This window comes from Malaclemys terrapin, chromosome 3 (genome assembly GCF_027887155.1).
Source record: "Malaclemys terrapin pileata isolate rMalTer1 chromosome 3, rMalTer1.hap1, whole genome shotgun sequence".
NCBI classification, from domain to species: domain Eukaryota; kingdom Metazoa; phylum Chordata; order Testudines; family Emydidae; genus Malaclemys; species Malaclemys terrapin.
This window is the reverse complement of record NC_071507.1, coordinates 114681070-114694681: the sequence shown is the minus strand read 5'-3', so window position 1 is coordinate 114694681 and position 13612 is coordinate 114681070. Positions and strand designations below refer to the sequence as shown.

Sequence of the window (13612 nt, the reverse complement as noted above, 5' to 3'; positions counted from 1 at the left end):
TTTTTATCATAGGTTGGAGCTGACATTTATAACAGCAGTAAAGCAATTGTTGGGGTTTAATAGCATGATGCATTCTCAGTTACAGTTATACGCACACATCAACCAATGATAGTCTCTTCTGTCAGCCAGTATCATCCAATCTAGGATAGCAGGCAAGAGACAATGATGTGTCATCTTGTCACAGTTAAAAATAATCCTGTGAAAGTGAGAGCATCACACAGTTTGTCAAGTATACTTAATTGAGTTAAAGACGCCAAACAACCGATCAAATGACCAGGGTATCATAGTGACATAATAAGCAACAATAGATGACAGCATGGATTAGAGAGAAACTTAAATGATAGGTAAATAATGTGAATTACGAGCTTGTAAATACATCAGGGGATTCTGGCAGTGTCATAATAAAGCACAAGTGCATAGTTCACCTCGTTTAAAATGGCATCACAACATCCACTTGTGTTCATAGCCTTGTTCACAGTTTTCCTAGTTTTGTATTTGTTATGATATATAAATTAAATTACAGATTTAAAATGAGCCTTTTTGTTTGTGGTTTTTAACAATTTGAATACATTTGGTGGATGGTACCACTTTTTTGATTTACAACTGGGATGTTTTACTGCCTTTTTTTTTTTTTGTAGTTCTTGTTTTTTAATGAGACACATAACACACAATAGTTGATCTTGGATTAGCTGTATTTTTCAGATTTAGGAAGTGTTTATTATGATTTTTAAATCTCTCTGTGACTGATTCTGTTCTCTTCCTCACCTTGAGTAGTCCCCTACTCCTTGAGTAGATCCCGTAAGGGGTCAGTCTCTATGATTTTTAAAGAAAATCCGCTTTAAATTTGCACCTCAGGTGTGGTGCTTTGTGAGATCTGAGGCCAAAGCACATGCAACACTGGTACCCCCCCAGCCAAAAAAAAAAAAAAGAAGGCTTTCAGGGAAATGCAGAGATGATATATAAATAGGGCTGTTGATTAATCATGGATAACTCATGCAATTAACTCAAAAATTAATCACGATTAAAAAAATTAATTGCGATTAATCACAATTTTAATCACACTGTTTAACAATAGAATGCCAATTGAAATTTATTAAATATTTTGGATGTTTTTCTACATTTTCATATATATTGTATACTGTGTTGTAATTGAAATCAAAGTATCAATTATTTTATAATACAAATACTTGTACTATAGAAAAGATAAACAAAAGAAATAGTATATTTCAGTTCACCTCATACAACTACTGTAGTGCAATCTCTTTGTTGTGAAAGTGCAATTTACAAATGTAGATTTTTTGTTACATAACTGCATTCAAAAACAAAACAATGTAAAACTTCAGCGCCTACAAGTCCACTCAGTCCTACTTCCCAATCACTAAGATAAATAAGTTTGTTTACATTTACAGGAGATAATGCTGCCCTCTTCTTATTTACAATGTCACCAGAAAATGAGAACAGGCATTTGCAAGGCACTTTTGTAGCCAGCATTGCATGGTATTTATGTGCCAGATATGCTAAACATTCGTATGCCCCCTTATGCTTCAGCCACCATTCCAGAGGACATGCTTCCATGCTGATGACGCTTGTTAAAAATATAATGCATTAATTAAATTTGTGACTGAATTCCTGGGGGATGGGGGGAATTGTATGTTCCCTGCTCTGTTTTACCCACATTCTGCCATATATTTCATGTTATAGCAGTCTCGGATGATGACCCAGCACAAGTTCGTTTTAAGAACACTTTCACAGCAGATTTGACAAAATGCAAAGAAGGTACCAAAGTGAGATTTCTAAGGATAGATACAGCACTCAACCCAGGGTTTAAGAATCTAAGTGTCTTCCAAAATCTGAGAGGGACGAGATGTGGAGAATGCTTTCAGATGTCTTAAAGGAGCAACACTCTAATACGTAAACTACAGAACCCGAACCACCAAAAAAAAAAATCAATCTTCTGCTGGTGGCAGCTGACTCAGATAATGAAAATGAACATGCATTGGTCTGCACTTCTTTGGATTGTCATCGAGCAGAACCCATCAGCAGCATGGACACATGCCCCATGGAATGGTGGTTGAAGGGACATATGAATCTTTAGCGCATCTGGCACGTAAATATCTTGTGATGCCAGTTACAACAGTGCCATGAGAACACCTCTCACTTTCAGGTGACATTGTAAACAAGAAGCGGGCAGCATTATCACTTGTTTGTCCGAGCGATTGGCTGAACTAGAAGTAGGACTGAGTGGACTTGCAGGCACTAAAATTTACCTTGTTTCATTTTTGAATGCAGTTTTTTTGTACATTTTCTATATTACTAAGTTCAACTTTCATGATAAAGAGATTGCACTACAATATTTGTATTAGGTGAAATGAAAAATACTATTTCTTTTGTTTTTTTACAGTGCAAATACTTGTAATCAAAAATAAATATAAAGTGAGCACTGTACCCTTTGTATTCTGTGTTGTAATTGAAATCAATCTATTTGAAAAATGTAGAAAACGTCCAAAATATTTAAATAAATTGTATTGTATTATAGTTTAACAGTGCAATAAATCATGTGATTAATTGTGATACATTTTTTATCGCGTGATTAATTGCGATTAATTTTTAATCGCTTGACAGCCCTATATATAAACTTTCCTGTAAATTCATCTTTTGTCACAAACATTTCACATGTAAAAAAGAGAAGTCAAGATAGAAAAAAAAAAGCAATCTGTATCAAGAGGTGATATCTAGAAGACCAGATCCTAATGTAGAATTGTGGACAGGATACAAGTTTATTATAAATCGTCATTGGGTCTGGTCCACCTCATTAACAAGGATCCTAAAAAACTTTATTTTACAAAGTGTCTTAAAATAGATATAACATTTGTTTGTTAGTTTGTCATTTTTAACATTTGTTGAAAAGAAAAATCACCCCAGTGCTGACATCTTACCTTGTAATTCAGCATACAGCAATTTTTTTTCATGTTAAGTTATAAACATCTGAATATATAAGACTATCAAAGGAAACATTGGCAGAGTACTACAAAGTACCACTAAAATTTAGGATTGATTCAGAAAACAGATGGGAATGCTGTTATATATTTTTCAGGGAACACTGCACTGCTTAACATCCTCATTATATATGTTACAATGCAGAAAATAACCAATTAACAGATGAGGGAAGAACAGGTTCATGCTGCCTTTAACCAGAAAAGTAATTATCACTTGCAGAAATTACCACCAGCATATTTTTCCATATCTAAATCCAGGGGTGGGGTGAGGGTGCAGAGAGCAGAACTTCAACGTAACAGTAATGAACTGATTTGCTGCTGCTCCTCCCACACCCATGTGTTATTACTGTTCACTAACTCTCCATTGGACTCAAAACAATGTTAAGACAAATCTGGTACATTCAGCAGCACAGTAGGCATACTTCTACTTGGATATGTCTACTGCAAAATTCAGCAAAAGCTAACGCAAGGCAAGTATATGATTGCCACCTTAGCAAACTGTTAGTTTTCTGTAAAGGGGAACAATTGTAAAATGACATTAATAAATAGAGCCCTGCATGGATACAAAATTTGTATCCACATCCAATCCACAATCCGCAAAAATGATCCCCGGATATAAAGCAGATATCCGCAGATTTGCATGGCTTTACATATAAAATTTGGATCCTTATCCATCTGGGATCCGCAAACATGGTCCGAGGATATAAAGTGGATATCTGAAGATTTGCAGGGCTTTATTAATAAAGGCCCCAGTCCTGCAATCAGGTTGTGCAGACACCTTGATGTTAAAGCAGCTCCACGTGGGTGTCCATGCAGATCGGATGGCAAGATTGGAGCCTAAATAGTTTTACCACCAGCTCATGGAACCTATGATAGGAATATACAGTCTTTCAAATCATTCAGTCTAGCCTGTTTGCTGACAGAAAGCTATCATCTGATGGCTGTTCGGTGACATATATGGAATGCCTTTGTTAGTCTCAGTCTAATGTCCAATGGTCGTGTGTCCATATCTCCAAGCCACCACAAGAACTGGCACTAACTGGTACCTTTGTAGGCCATCTCTTCAAAGCACTGAATGGTCCTGGAGACACCTAAAAGTGGTCTTTATAAGCCATGTTGGGCACAGTGCAGTGTAAGGAAGTTTCTGCTGCTGGTGCCTATCCTTAGCATAAACAGATTTTTCTAGCCCTGGCAAATTTGTAACTTTGATGAACAATAAATTCACTCCCAAAAATACAAATTATACTTTTCGTGACAGTACTCTTATTCAGAGCAGAAATAAATAACCAGGGAGATTCTTCTATTGCTAGCATCTGCCCAAGGAGGTGGATGGTTGCTAATGAGCTTTGTAAATAAGCCAGCTTTCAGTGACATTAAAGAAAACAAGTGTTTTATATCTTTTTTTATTGCAAAGAAAACGGCAACAAATGGCTTCCACCAGATAAGTAGCAATAGACAGTTTCACTGGTTCATTTCATAACAGATAATAAAGAGAAAGCAATCCAAAGTTTCTTAGTCACTTCCAAGTGCTCTGACCTTTCAAGTCATTGAGCTACTAAATCAGCTAGATATTGTTTGGGTTAACTATCAGAATCCTGGTCTCCCCCAAAATAATGTTTTTTCTATTGGATTCTTAGCTTAGTGCATGCAAAACTGAAAACTACTGTTTCAGCAAATGAAATCGCTTTGCCTTTGTAACCAGGCTGAGGTTGAAAAGGGAAAGTACCTTCTGATTATTGCCAGGCAAACAATGGATTTTTTTTGTTCACTGGCAATTCTGAAAAATAAAAATAAAAATGTTTTCAATCAAACAAAAAACAAATGTTTTTGAAACTTCTGGCACAAAAGTTGAAAAAATTGGATTAACAAAACTCTTTATTTTGACAAAATCAATATGTTTTGTTTTGATTTTGTCTATTTTAAATATTTTTTATTAATTTTAACAAAATTAAAAGAAACTTTAAACAAAAAGTCACTTCAACCAAAAAACTCAAAATATATAATTTTGAAAATGTTGAAACAAAATATTTTGATATTTTCCAAAATTTTAATTAGGGTTTTTTTGACCAAAACACTGAAGATGTTTCATATAAAAAATTTGCCCAGATCTACCTTTGATCTTCAAACAAGATGTCCTTTTTGGAAGAGGATTTATGTTTCTAACATAAATCATGAAATATAGTCTGGAACTTTGACAGTTGCACTACTTCTCAGTTTAGTTGGCCCATGTTACAAGCTGGAATAGTCACAAGGGAGTAGGCGGTATAAAACCAGGGGAATTCTTCTATCAAAGGGGAGCCCTGAGCTATCCCTTTACATTCCCTTTGTACTGTTTAAGCAACTCAAAGGAAATTTAATCTGGACTAGTGTCTGTACTAATTTTTCTCACTTTCAATATGAATAGGGTTTTTAACATGAAAGTACAACTTTTTTGGTGTGATATTCCCTGAAAGTAGGTTTGTCATTACTTCATCATGCAGAATTCCCAAATCCTCATATTCCTGGGCCTTATTTTGGTTTCCATTAATCCTAAAGAAAACTCAAGAGCAAATTGAAGAATAATTACACATATTTCTAACATAATTGTTTGTAGCTTTTGTACTTTTAAGTCCAGTGCATCTCTAACTCATAACATGGTCCCCACTGTTTTGTTCACTTATTTAACAGGCTTTCAGTTCTGGTTTCTATCTCTCATATTTTTTTCTAAAGCCTTTTATTTGCCACATAATTATCTCTTTTCTTCTCTTCTTGTCTCTTCTCCTTATGTGTTAGAACCACAAAACCTAAGGCATACATGAATGTGAATCATATCAATAAAATTATTAATTTTATAATTTCAAGTAAAGAGGTCTAAATATAATGCAATTCCTCTCTCTAGGAGAAATGCAGAGGAAGTAATAATCCTGGACAACAGATTGTGAACATCTGTCAAGCAAGGAAGCAAATCATATAATCACATCAACACATAAATCAATGGTAGCTGGTTTACAATAGATGAAAATAGGATGAGACATTACAGTCACTGGTGACAGAAGGACATAGGCTGTCAAAACAAAGATATGCTGTCTTCTGTATGAACTTGGTTCATCTTTTTGCACAGACTTAGGACAGACTTCTATTTTGTTCTCTGTTCACGTTAACTATAAAAAGTTTTTAAAAAGAAGAAGTTAACAGGATTTAGGAAACTATTGGTATTCTATTACTGATACACTGATAAAGAGATGGAGGATTTTTTCCAATGGTTTGGTAAGACATAAGTTATTGGGAATTGTGAGAAATTATTTTTTGTTTTGTTCAAACAAGAGGAATGACATTCAAATGTCTCCGGGATGTTGAAACATTATAGGGAAACTAATGCTAACTGAATCACAAACAATATTGGCTGTAAAAATTCAAACACTATAGTTGAGGAACAACTTTATGTGATGTATTTTGTTTCTTAAACTGATCACAACTAGGGTACTTTTACCAAATAAAAGTCTAAATACACAGATATCATGCAACTATTGACATACATTCACACTCATTGGTAGTAATTAATATTACTATTTACTAAGTTAGTTTTGGTAGCACAACCAATGGGCTACATGCTTTCCTTGCCCCAAGGAGCTCAATATTTAATAACAGACAGTCAAAGACTAGGGGAAAGATTAAGATGGTACTTGCCATAATATCTCCACATGACTTGCAGCTTCACCACTACTAAAAGGAATAACCAGACACCCCAAATCAGCTGATCGGTGGCACTGCCAAACAGCTGAGGGAGGGGCTTGGGAGAGAGTGGAGAGCAGCGAGCAGAGGGCGGACAGGGGCCTCAGGTAGGGGGGCGGAGCAGGAGCAGGAAGAAGCAGAGCAAAAGCGTGGCTTTGGGGGAGGGGACACAGTGGGAGTGAGAAGAGACAGAGTGAGGGTGGGGTTTTGGGGTAGGGGCCGGAGCATGGATGGGGCCTTAGGGGAGGAGACAGAATGCGAGTGAGAAGAGGCAGAGTGAGGGCGGGGACTTGGGGAAGGGGCAAAGTAGAGGAAGGGCTTCAGGGTGGAGCAGGGGTGGAGCGTCCTGGGGGAAAAATAAAAGTCAGTGCCTGTGCAACCACATCATCCATTTATGGAGGGCCATGAGATTATTTAGCACTGAACTTCCTGAAATAATTTAGAGCAATAGTAAGTCTAATATAAAGCTGAAGCATCATTGATCTCTCTCCTAGGTTTACAAAAGTTACAGGGGAATACATTGGTGAGTACAGTGGAACGTTCAGCCTGACAGCCAATCTCATGCTATGTCTTTAATCTCAGAACTGCCTAGATGTAATCCGTCAAAAAGCATGAAGTTGAAATCTTTCCTGAGAAGCAACTGTAAGATAGTAAAGTTCAATTTGGTTCAATATCCTTCAGGCTACAGTAGGCCTTTTGCTCCTTCTGATAAAGTATGAGTATCTCTCCCAATTAACTAAGTTTTCAACATGAATGAAAAATGCCAAAGGCCTGAACATTGATGTGAGCCCCCAACCAATTCACAACTGATGAAGCATATCTGAATGATTCCAGACTAAATTGTCTGAGATTTAATTGTCCTCGGGATCCCAAATACTATAGGAGAAAGAAAAAGATGCATTTATCCAGTTCAATATACTGCAAAATATTCCCTAACAGCAAACAGATTTGGCAGTGTTCCAACACTAGAAATTTTAATCAGCCCTAGATGAAAATCCAAGATTATGTATTGCCATATATATTATAATGTGTATTTCTATTGGAGGACAATATATTTAAGAGATGGAGTAATTCAGTTAGTCTATAAACCATTAAAACAACCAGTTCTGTTTTCTGTGTCCTGATCAAATGCTCCAACTAATTATAATGATCAGTGACTCAATGATGTTTCGGGGCAATTTACTCTTAAAAACTATTTTGCAAACACAGAAATTATTTTTGTACCCCATGAAAAGGAAACATTAACTTGTATTATCATGGCTGTTATTATTAATTATTATTAATTATTATTATTATTATTATTATATGCATAGAAACAGCAGAGGTCTAGGTTCTTTACAGATAGGTAATAAGACTTGGTCCTTGTCCCAAGGACTTTAAAAATCTACCCAGGGAGAGGCTGGGATGTGACAAAAATTTGTGTTTCTGAATGGTATATTCCTTTGTTCTCTTCATTGGGTTTGTTCTGGATATTTTAGCATTATTTAGCATTGGTGTAGAAAAGAGACAGAGAGGGAAGGACTACATTTATAGATCTTTTGGAAGAAGTGCATTCTAAGAAGGGAGTTGAAGCATAACAAGTTGGAGGTATGGGTAGACCTGGTCAGAGAAGAGGTCCTGCATGTAGGGGTTCATGTGGAAGAAGGAAGAAGATTTATAGGATACATCTCATCCAAAAAGCTCAGGTATGCTGTGTAACACTGTGGCAAGAATATCATATGAAGTAGCAGGGTCAAGAAGAATGTTACCTTTCTGTTGTATGCAATGCTGAGTATTAATTTGGCTGGTAAGGACCTGATTCCAATGCTAGAAAATGAAGAGAAGCGGGATGAAAAAACAAAGTAAGGTATCTAGGTTTGATCTAAAGCCAGTTGAAGTCAATGGAAGTCCTTGACTTGCAGAACCAATATGTTGTGATTCATCAGATTCTGCATAGTGAAGCATGTTCTTAATTAGATTAAGAAACCAATTATACGGCTGTACTCTGGCCTGAAATAGCCCCTACCATGTTGGGCTTACCGAGGTGCACTTCATCATCCTCAGTGTTCAGCAAACAGGATTAGAGAGAAGAATGAGCTTCCTGTGCCTTCTCCTTCCGTTGTGTTCTCACACGCAAGCAGCTAGATGTGGGCCATATATTTTAAGGTACTACTGTAGTTCAACACTTATTCCAGCTCTGATAGAGCTGTGTTTAGCACTAGAATGTTGGTTTTAAATGTACTACATGGGAAATATGGCCAAGGAATTTATGTATATAGCTGTTCTGCACTGCTTTAAACATTACTCCCTAAGGGCTCAACTCACTAAACTGTTGTTTGTTCTTTATGTGTCTTTTACCCTTAAAAAAAAATCCCAACACTGCTAGTGTGATTATCAAGTAGGGTGGCCAGATGTTCAAACCCACCAAGAAAGACTGCTCCTAAAATATTTCACGCCTACAGGTATTGTGAAAAATATTGAATTGCCATTTTCTATCGCCTTCACATAGCACAAAGCACAGGGAAACAGTGGTAAAGTAACAAGCGGGGAAATCGGGAGAGCAAGCAAGGGCAGGTATCGAAAAATCTGACGTGTCATTTTCATTATCGTTTTGATGATGTAATTGATTTGACTCCAAAATGGAAGCTAGAGAATTGTATTTTAATATGCAATATTATATTAAATATATAAGCTGCTTCTGATGTTACTCAGTGCTTTATGGAAATATGAGGGGTGTTTTGCAAATATAGTCTAAGTGATTAATACCACCAATATGAATGCAGTATAAATCATGTCAGACCTTCCAATCTAGTACCTGACAAAAAGCCAGTGTGTATTAGTTCTGACTTGTTGCCCAGTGCTGTTCAACTTTGACCTGAGTCTCAATGTACCAAAGGAATTAAACTTATCTGGAAAACAATGATCCATGTAATATGTCTATAAAGAAGTATATAGAAATGGAAGGACTTTCAAGACAGCAGATGCTTGTTTTGCAGTTCAGTGTCTACACTAGCAAAAGTTGTCTGCTCCTGGAGGGCAATTTTATTCTTGTTAGTTGTGTTTTTAACTCAACTTCTTCACCACCCTTTAATTATTTCCCATTTTACTACAAGATACATGTTGAGTATTGCTGCATTATAGTCATTCTGGCCCAGTGTAGATTTAGGCCTTGAAGTGGTAGTTATCCATCACTAAACTTCCTTTCCCAGAGTTTTACCTTTGAAGACTTTTTCTTAATTATTTTATTAGGAAAGATTTTTTTTTCTGTGCTTTGGGGTTTCTTCCAAGAAAGCATTTGCAGTCATAATTAAGAAATGTGTTAAGCCTTCTGTCAATTAGCTTAATTGATGTAAAAAGCTGATTGGGTCCTGGGAGGGTTGGCTTTCCCCAGCTGAACCTTATCAAAGAGCAGCTTAGCACAAAAGGAGGAAGAAGCCAAAACATATAAGACAGCCAGAAAAGCTAACAAAGCTTCAACAGAAGGTGAAAATCAAAACTCACATGCACAGACTACTGTGTGGGTGTTTTAAAAAGTACTCAAGCATTTTAAAAATGTTTTCATTCTAGTGCATGGCAGAAGCATAGTTTAAAAATAAGTGTATAACTGAAGAAAAGAAATCTGTGTTGGTATAAAAGATTTATCTGGAAAGACTATCAGAATCTGTGAAGAAGAAAGGTTTTCCAAAAAGAGATGCTCAGTGAGCTCTGATAATCTGGAGAAAGAGCTTGGTTTCTGCTGGAAAGTCTCCTTGTGAATTCCAGAGGTTAGGGAGATCATGGGATACCAGATGACCTTTATCTGAATGTATTATGTGACTTGGAGTCTTGTATGTAATCTAGTGAAAGCCAGCCCATGATGAACACATGAATGCCAAAAGTGGGATAAGAAAAAGCATTTGAATATTTGGATCACCACTTGCACAATGGAAAATTCTATTAATATTTAAGCTGCTGTCTGGGCTAATGATAGATATGATGTGCACATGAGCATAGTCACTCAAGGTATATCTGCACTGCAAAAAAAAAAGACCAATGGCACTGAGTGTCAGAGCCCAGGTCAGCTGACTCTGGCTCACACTATGGGGCTAAAAATAGCAGTGTAGACATTTGGGCTTGGACTGGAGCCCGACCTTTGAGCCCCTTCCCAGGTTTCAGAGTCCAGGCCCCAGCCCAAGCCCAAATGACTACACTGCTAGTTTTGGCCCCGTAACATGAGCCCCAATCAGTTGACCAGGGCATTGCGACACACTGCCATGGGTTTTTGATTTTTTTTTTGGCAGTGTAGAGGTACCCTCAGATACATAATGAAATGACTAATCTAAAATATTTCAAGGATGCTCCAACATTTAGTAAACAGAACTCTTACTCTACAAGGTCTAATGGAGCAAGCACCACAGGACTCGGGGTCAGGTGGTACTCAGTTTCAGTTTTGCTGATGGAGAAGAGGGGCTCATTCATCACCTGTACCTGAGGTTACACTGTAGCTCAGTCTCTGACCCAGGATTATAACCTAGTCCTCTTAAATTTCAGTCCTCAGGCTACTTTGATAGACCTCAGTGCCCTCCCAGCAAGTTCACTTTATTGTATCTCAGCCTCTCCATCTTTAAAAAGGAGATAATAATGATTACCTATTTCACTGAGAGATCCACACTATCACCTTCTTAGTTGAGTTGAAGTTGGAACTTGATTTATTGGCCTTCTCTTTTTGGCTTGAGGATGTATGTGGGAATGACCGTTCACTTTCTACAAACATTTGGATGCAGACCACTAACACTACGTACATGATCACATCCAGTACCCAGCCTTATGGAAGGAAATCCGGACAGAAAGAATAAGGGTTAATACTGCAGCAGTATCCCGCAAAATGATAAACCATGCATGTGTGGCTTCCAAAAATCACATGCTGCATGGAACGGGCTGCACAAGCTCAGGGAGTGGCTACTCCTGACTGGTTCCTTGCTGACCCCTGTGTTTGGGGCTAACGTGGCAATTGTGGTGTGGTGTAGGGAAAGATGAGACAGTCTAGGATTCATGAATTTTTTCATATATTTTTCTTATCTGAATCGTTTTCCTGGCTCTTTGATTTGATCTGAGAATTGTTTGAAATAACTACAGTATTTTTTTCTGATTTGCAAATGGGTCAGACAGGGACTTGTTCATTACTCAGTAAGACCTGGACTTAGGAAAAATAACTGGGTTATTAGAGTGGTCAGAAAATGGTAAATTGCAACTTTTTGGTGAAAAATTGGAAACCAAACATTTTCAACTGAAAATAGAAAAATTCAGCTGCAAACTCAAAATTTTTCATCTGGATATGCTGCCACGGTGTCTCATGGGAGTTGTAGTTTTGGTGCCTCATGATCCCTCTGAACTTCTGTCTCCACATGCGTAAAACAGCGAAAATGCTTATTTACCTGCCCCACAAAGGGGCTATATGAATTAAATAGTTAAAATATATTCAGTTGACTTTATGCACTTTGAAAAGGTGCTATGTCAGTATTATGAAGCGCCCCAACAGTTTGTTGGAGCAGAAAGTAGCACTGTACAAGGGAGAATAAACAACCTAACAATGTCCTAACTCTGCTGCCACAGTCTGAAAGAGGGTGGCTTTTTCTCTGTATATATAAACCGAGGAGCTGTGGGAGAGATTGATGAGAGGGGATGTCCGGCAGAAATATTTTCTAAAGAAAGCGAAGATGATTTAAACAGCTTGTATTGTAGAGCACATTGTGAGTTAAAAAGCAAGTCAGATCTGAAGACCGAACTGTACTGCAACTACAGGTGGTAGAAGAAATGTTAGTTAGCATGATATTATATATTGCAGGGGTGGCCATACTTACTGACCCTCCAAGCCACATACAATCTTCAGAAATTTGAGAGCCTCAAGACACACACAACCTGCCGAGTGTGGGGCGACACCTGCTGGGGTGTGGGGTTTCTGCCCTCCTCCTATCCCCTGCAGGCTAAAGCCCAAAGATCCCTCTCCCTGCAGGGCAGAAGCCCCTACCCCCGCCACAGGGAAGAAGCCATGAGCTTCCCTCCCCAGTCTAATAGGCAGAGAATGGGAGATGTGGGGGCTCTGCTGTATTAACACAGAACAAAACGATAGTCCCTGCCCCAAAGAGCTTCTGTGATTTCTGTGCTGGAGAGGCAACGTTTTAAGCAGCTCTAATGTAAATCATTAGGGATCTTGGCAGTCAAGGCAAATGTAGATTAGTGTGTGCTGAGTTAAAGCTATGGAACTGAAGGAATTTATAGGCAGTAATAAACACTAATAGTGTAACAGCATGTGAGCAGGGCTGGCTCTGGGCACCAGCAAACCAAGCAGGTGCTTGGGGCGGCACATTTTCAGGGGCAGCATTCCAGCCAGCCTTTTTTTTTTTTTTGGCGCTTGGGCGGCAAAAGCCGAGAGCCGGCCCTGGCAGCACGTCCTGCACCAGGGGCGCCCTGGGGCCGCTGCCCTGGGGCCGCTGCAGTTCGCGTCGGGCGGGCTCCGAGAGCGGGACACTCGGGCTGGGGGCTGCCCCTTGGGGCACACGCAGGGCGGCCGCCCCCCAGCGCTGCAGCCGGGGCTGGGCGAAGCAGTCTGAGCCGCCCAGGAACTGCGGCAGGGCGGCCAGGAGCAGCAGCAGCAGCAGCGGGGCCATAGAGGGCGGGGAGCTGCCGTGCGGGGCCCGTGTCCTGCTCTCCAGGGCTCTGATCCCTTTGGGGCTGCGCTGCCCCAGCTCCTCAGCCCCCTACTGGGGCAGTTCCCCAGCTCTGCCCTCCTGGGTCCCGGCCAGTCCTGGAGGCGGGAGACCCGGCTAGAGGGATCCTGAGCTGAGGCGCGGCCCGGGAGCCCCGCTGCTTACCCCGACCCTGCCAGTGCCGAACCGGCTGTAGGCAAGGGGGGAGCAGGCGGAGTCAGCACTAGTGGGGGGAAGCCC

General features: G+C 39.2%; 1 protein-coding gene across 5 annotated transcripts in view; it reads left to right on the top strand.

Moving 5' to 3' along the window:
• Positions 1–13612, top strand: part of NKAIN2 (sodium/potassium transporting ATPase interacting 2) — a 763955-nt gene that overhangs the window by 685385 nt on the left and 64958 nt on the right. Inside the window, exon 6 of one of the 5 annotated variants that reach the window (XM_054023917.1) lies at positions 1702–2390. The exons of the other annotated variants lie outside the window; for them this stretch is intronic. Within the exon in view, the coding sequence (XP_053879892.1) occupies positions 1702–1761 (60 nt within the window). The 3' untranslated portion in view covers positions 1762–2390. Of the gene's footprint in view, positions 1–1701; positions 2391–13612 lie in introns of those variants that run through there. 5 annotated transcript variants of the gene reach the window in all.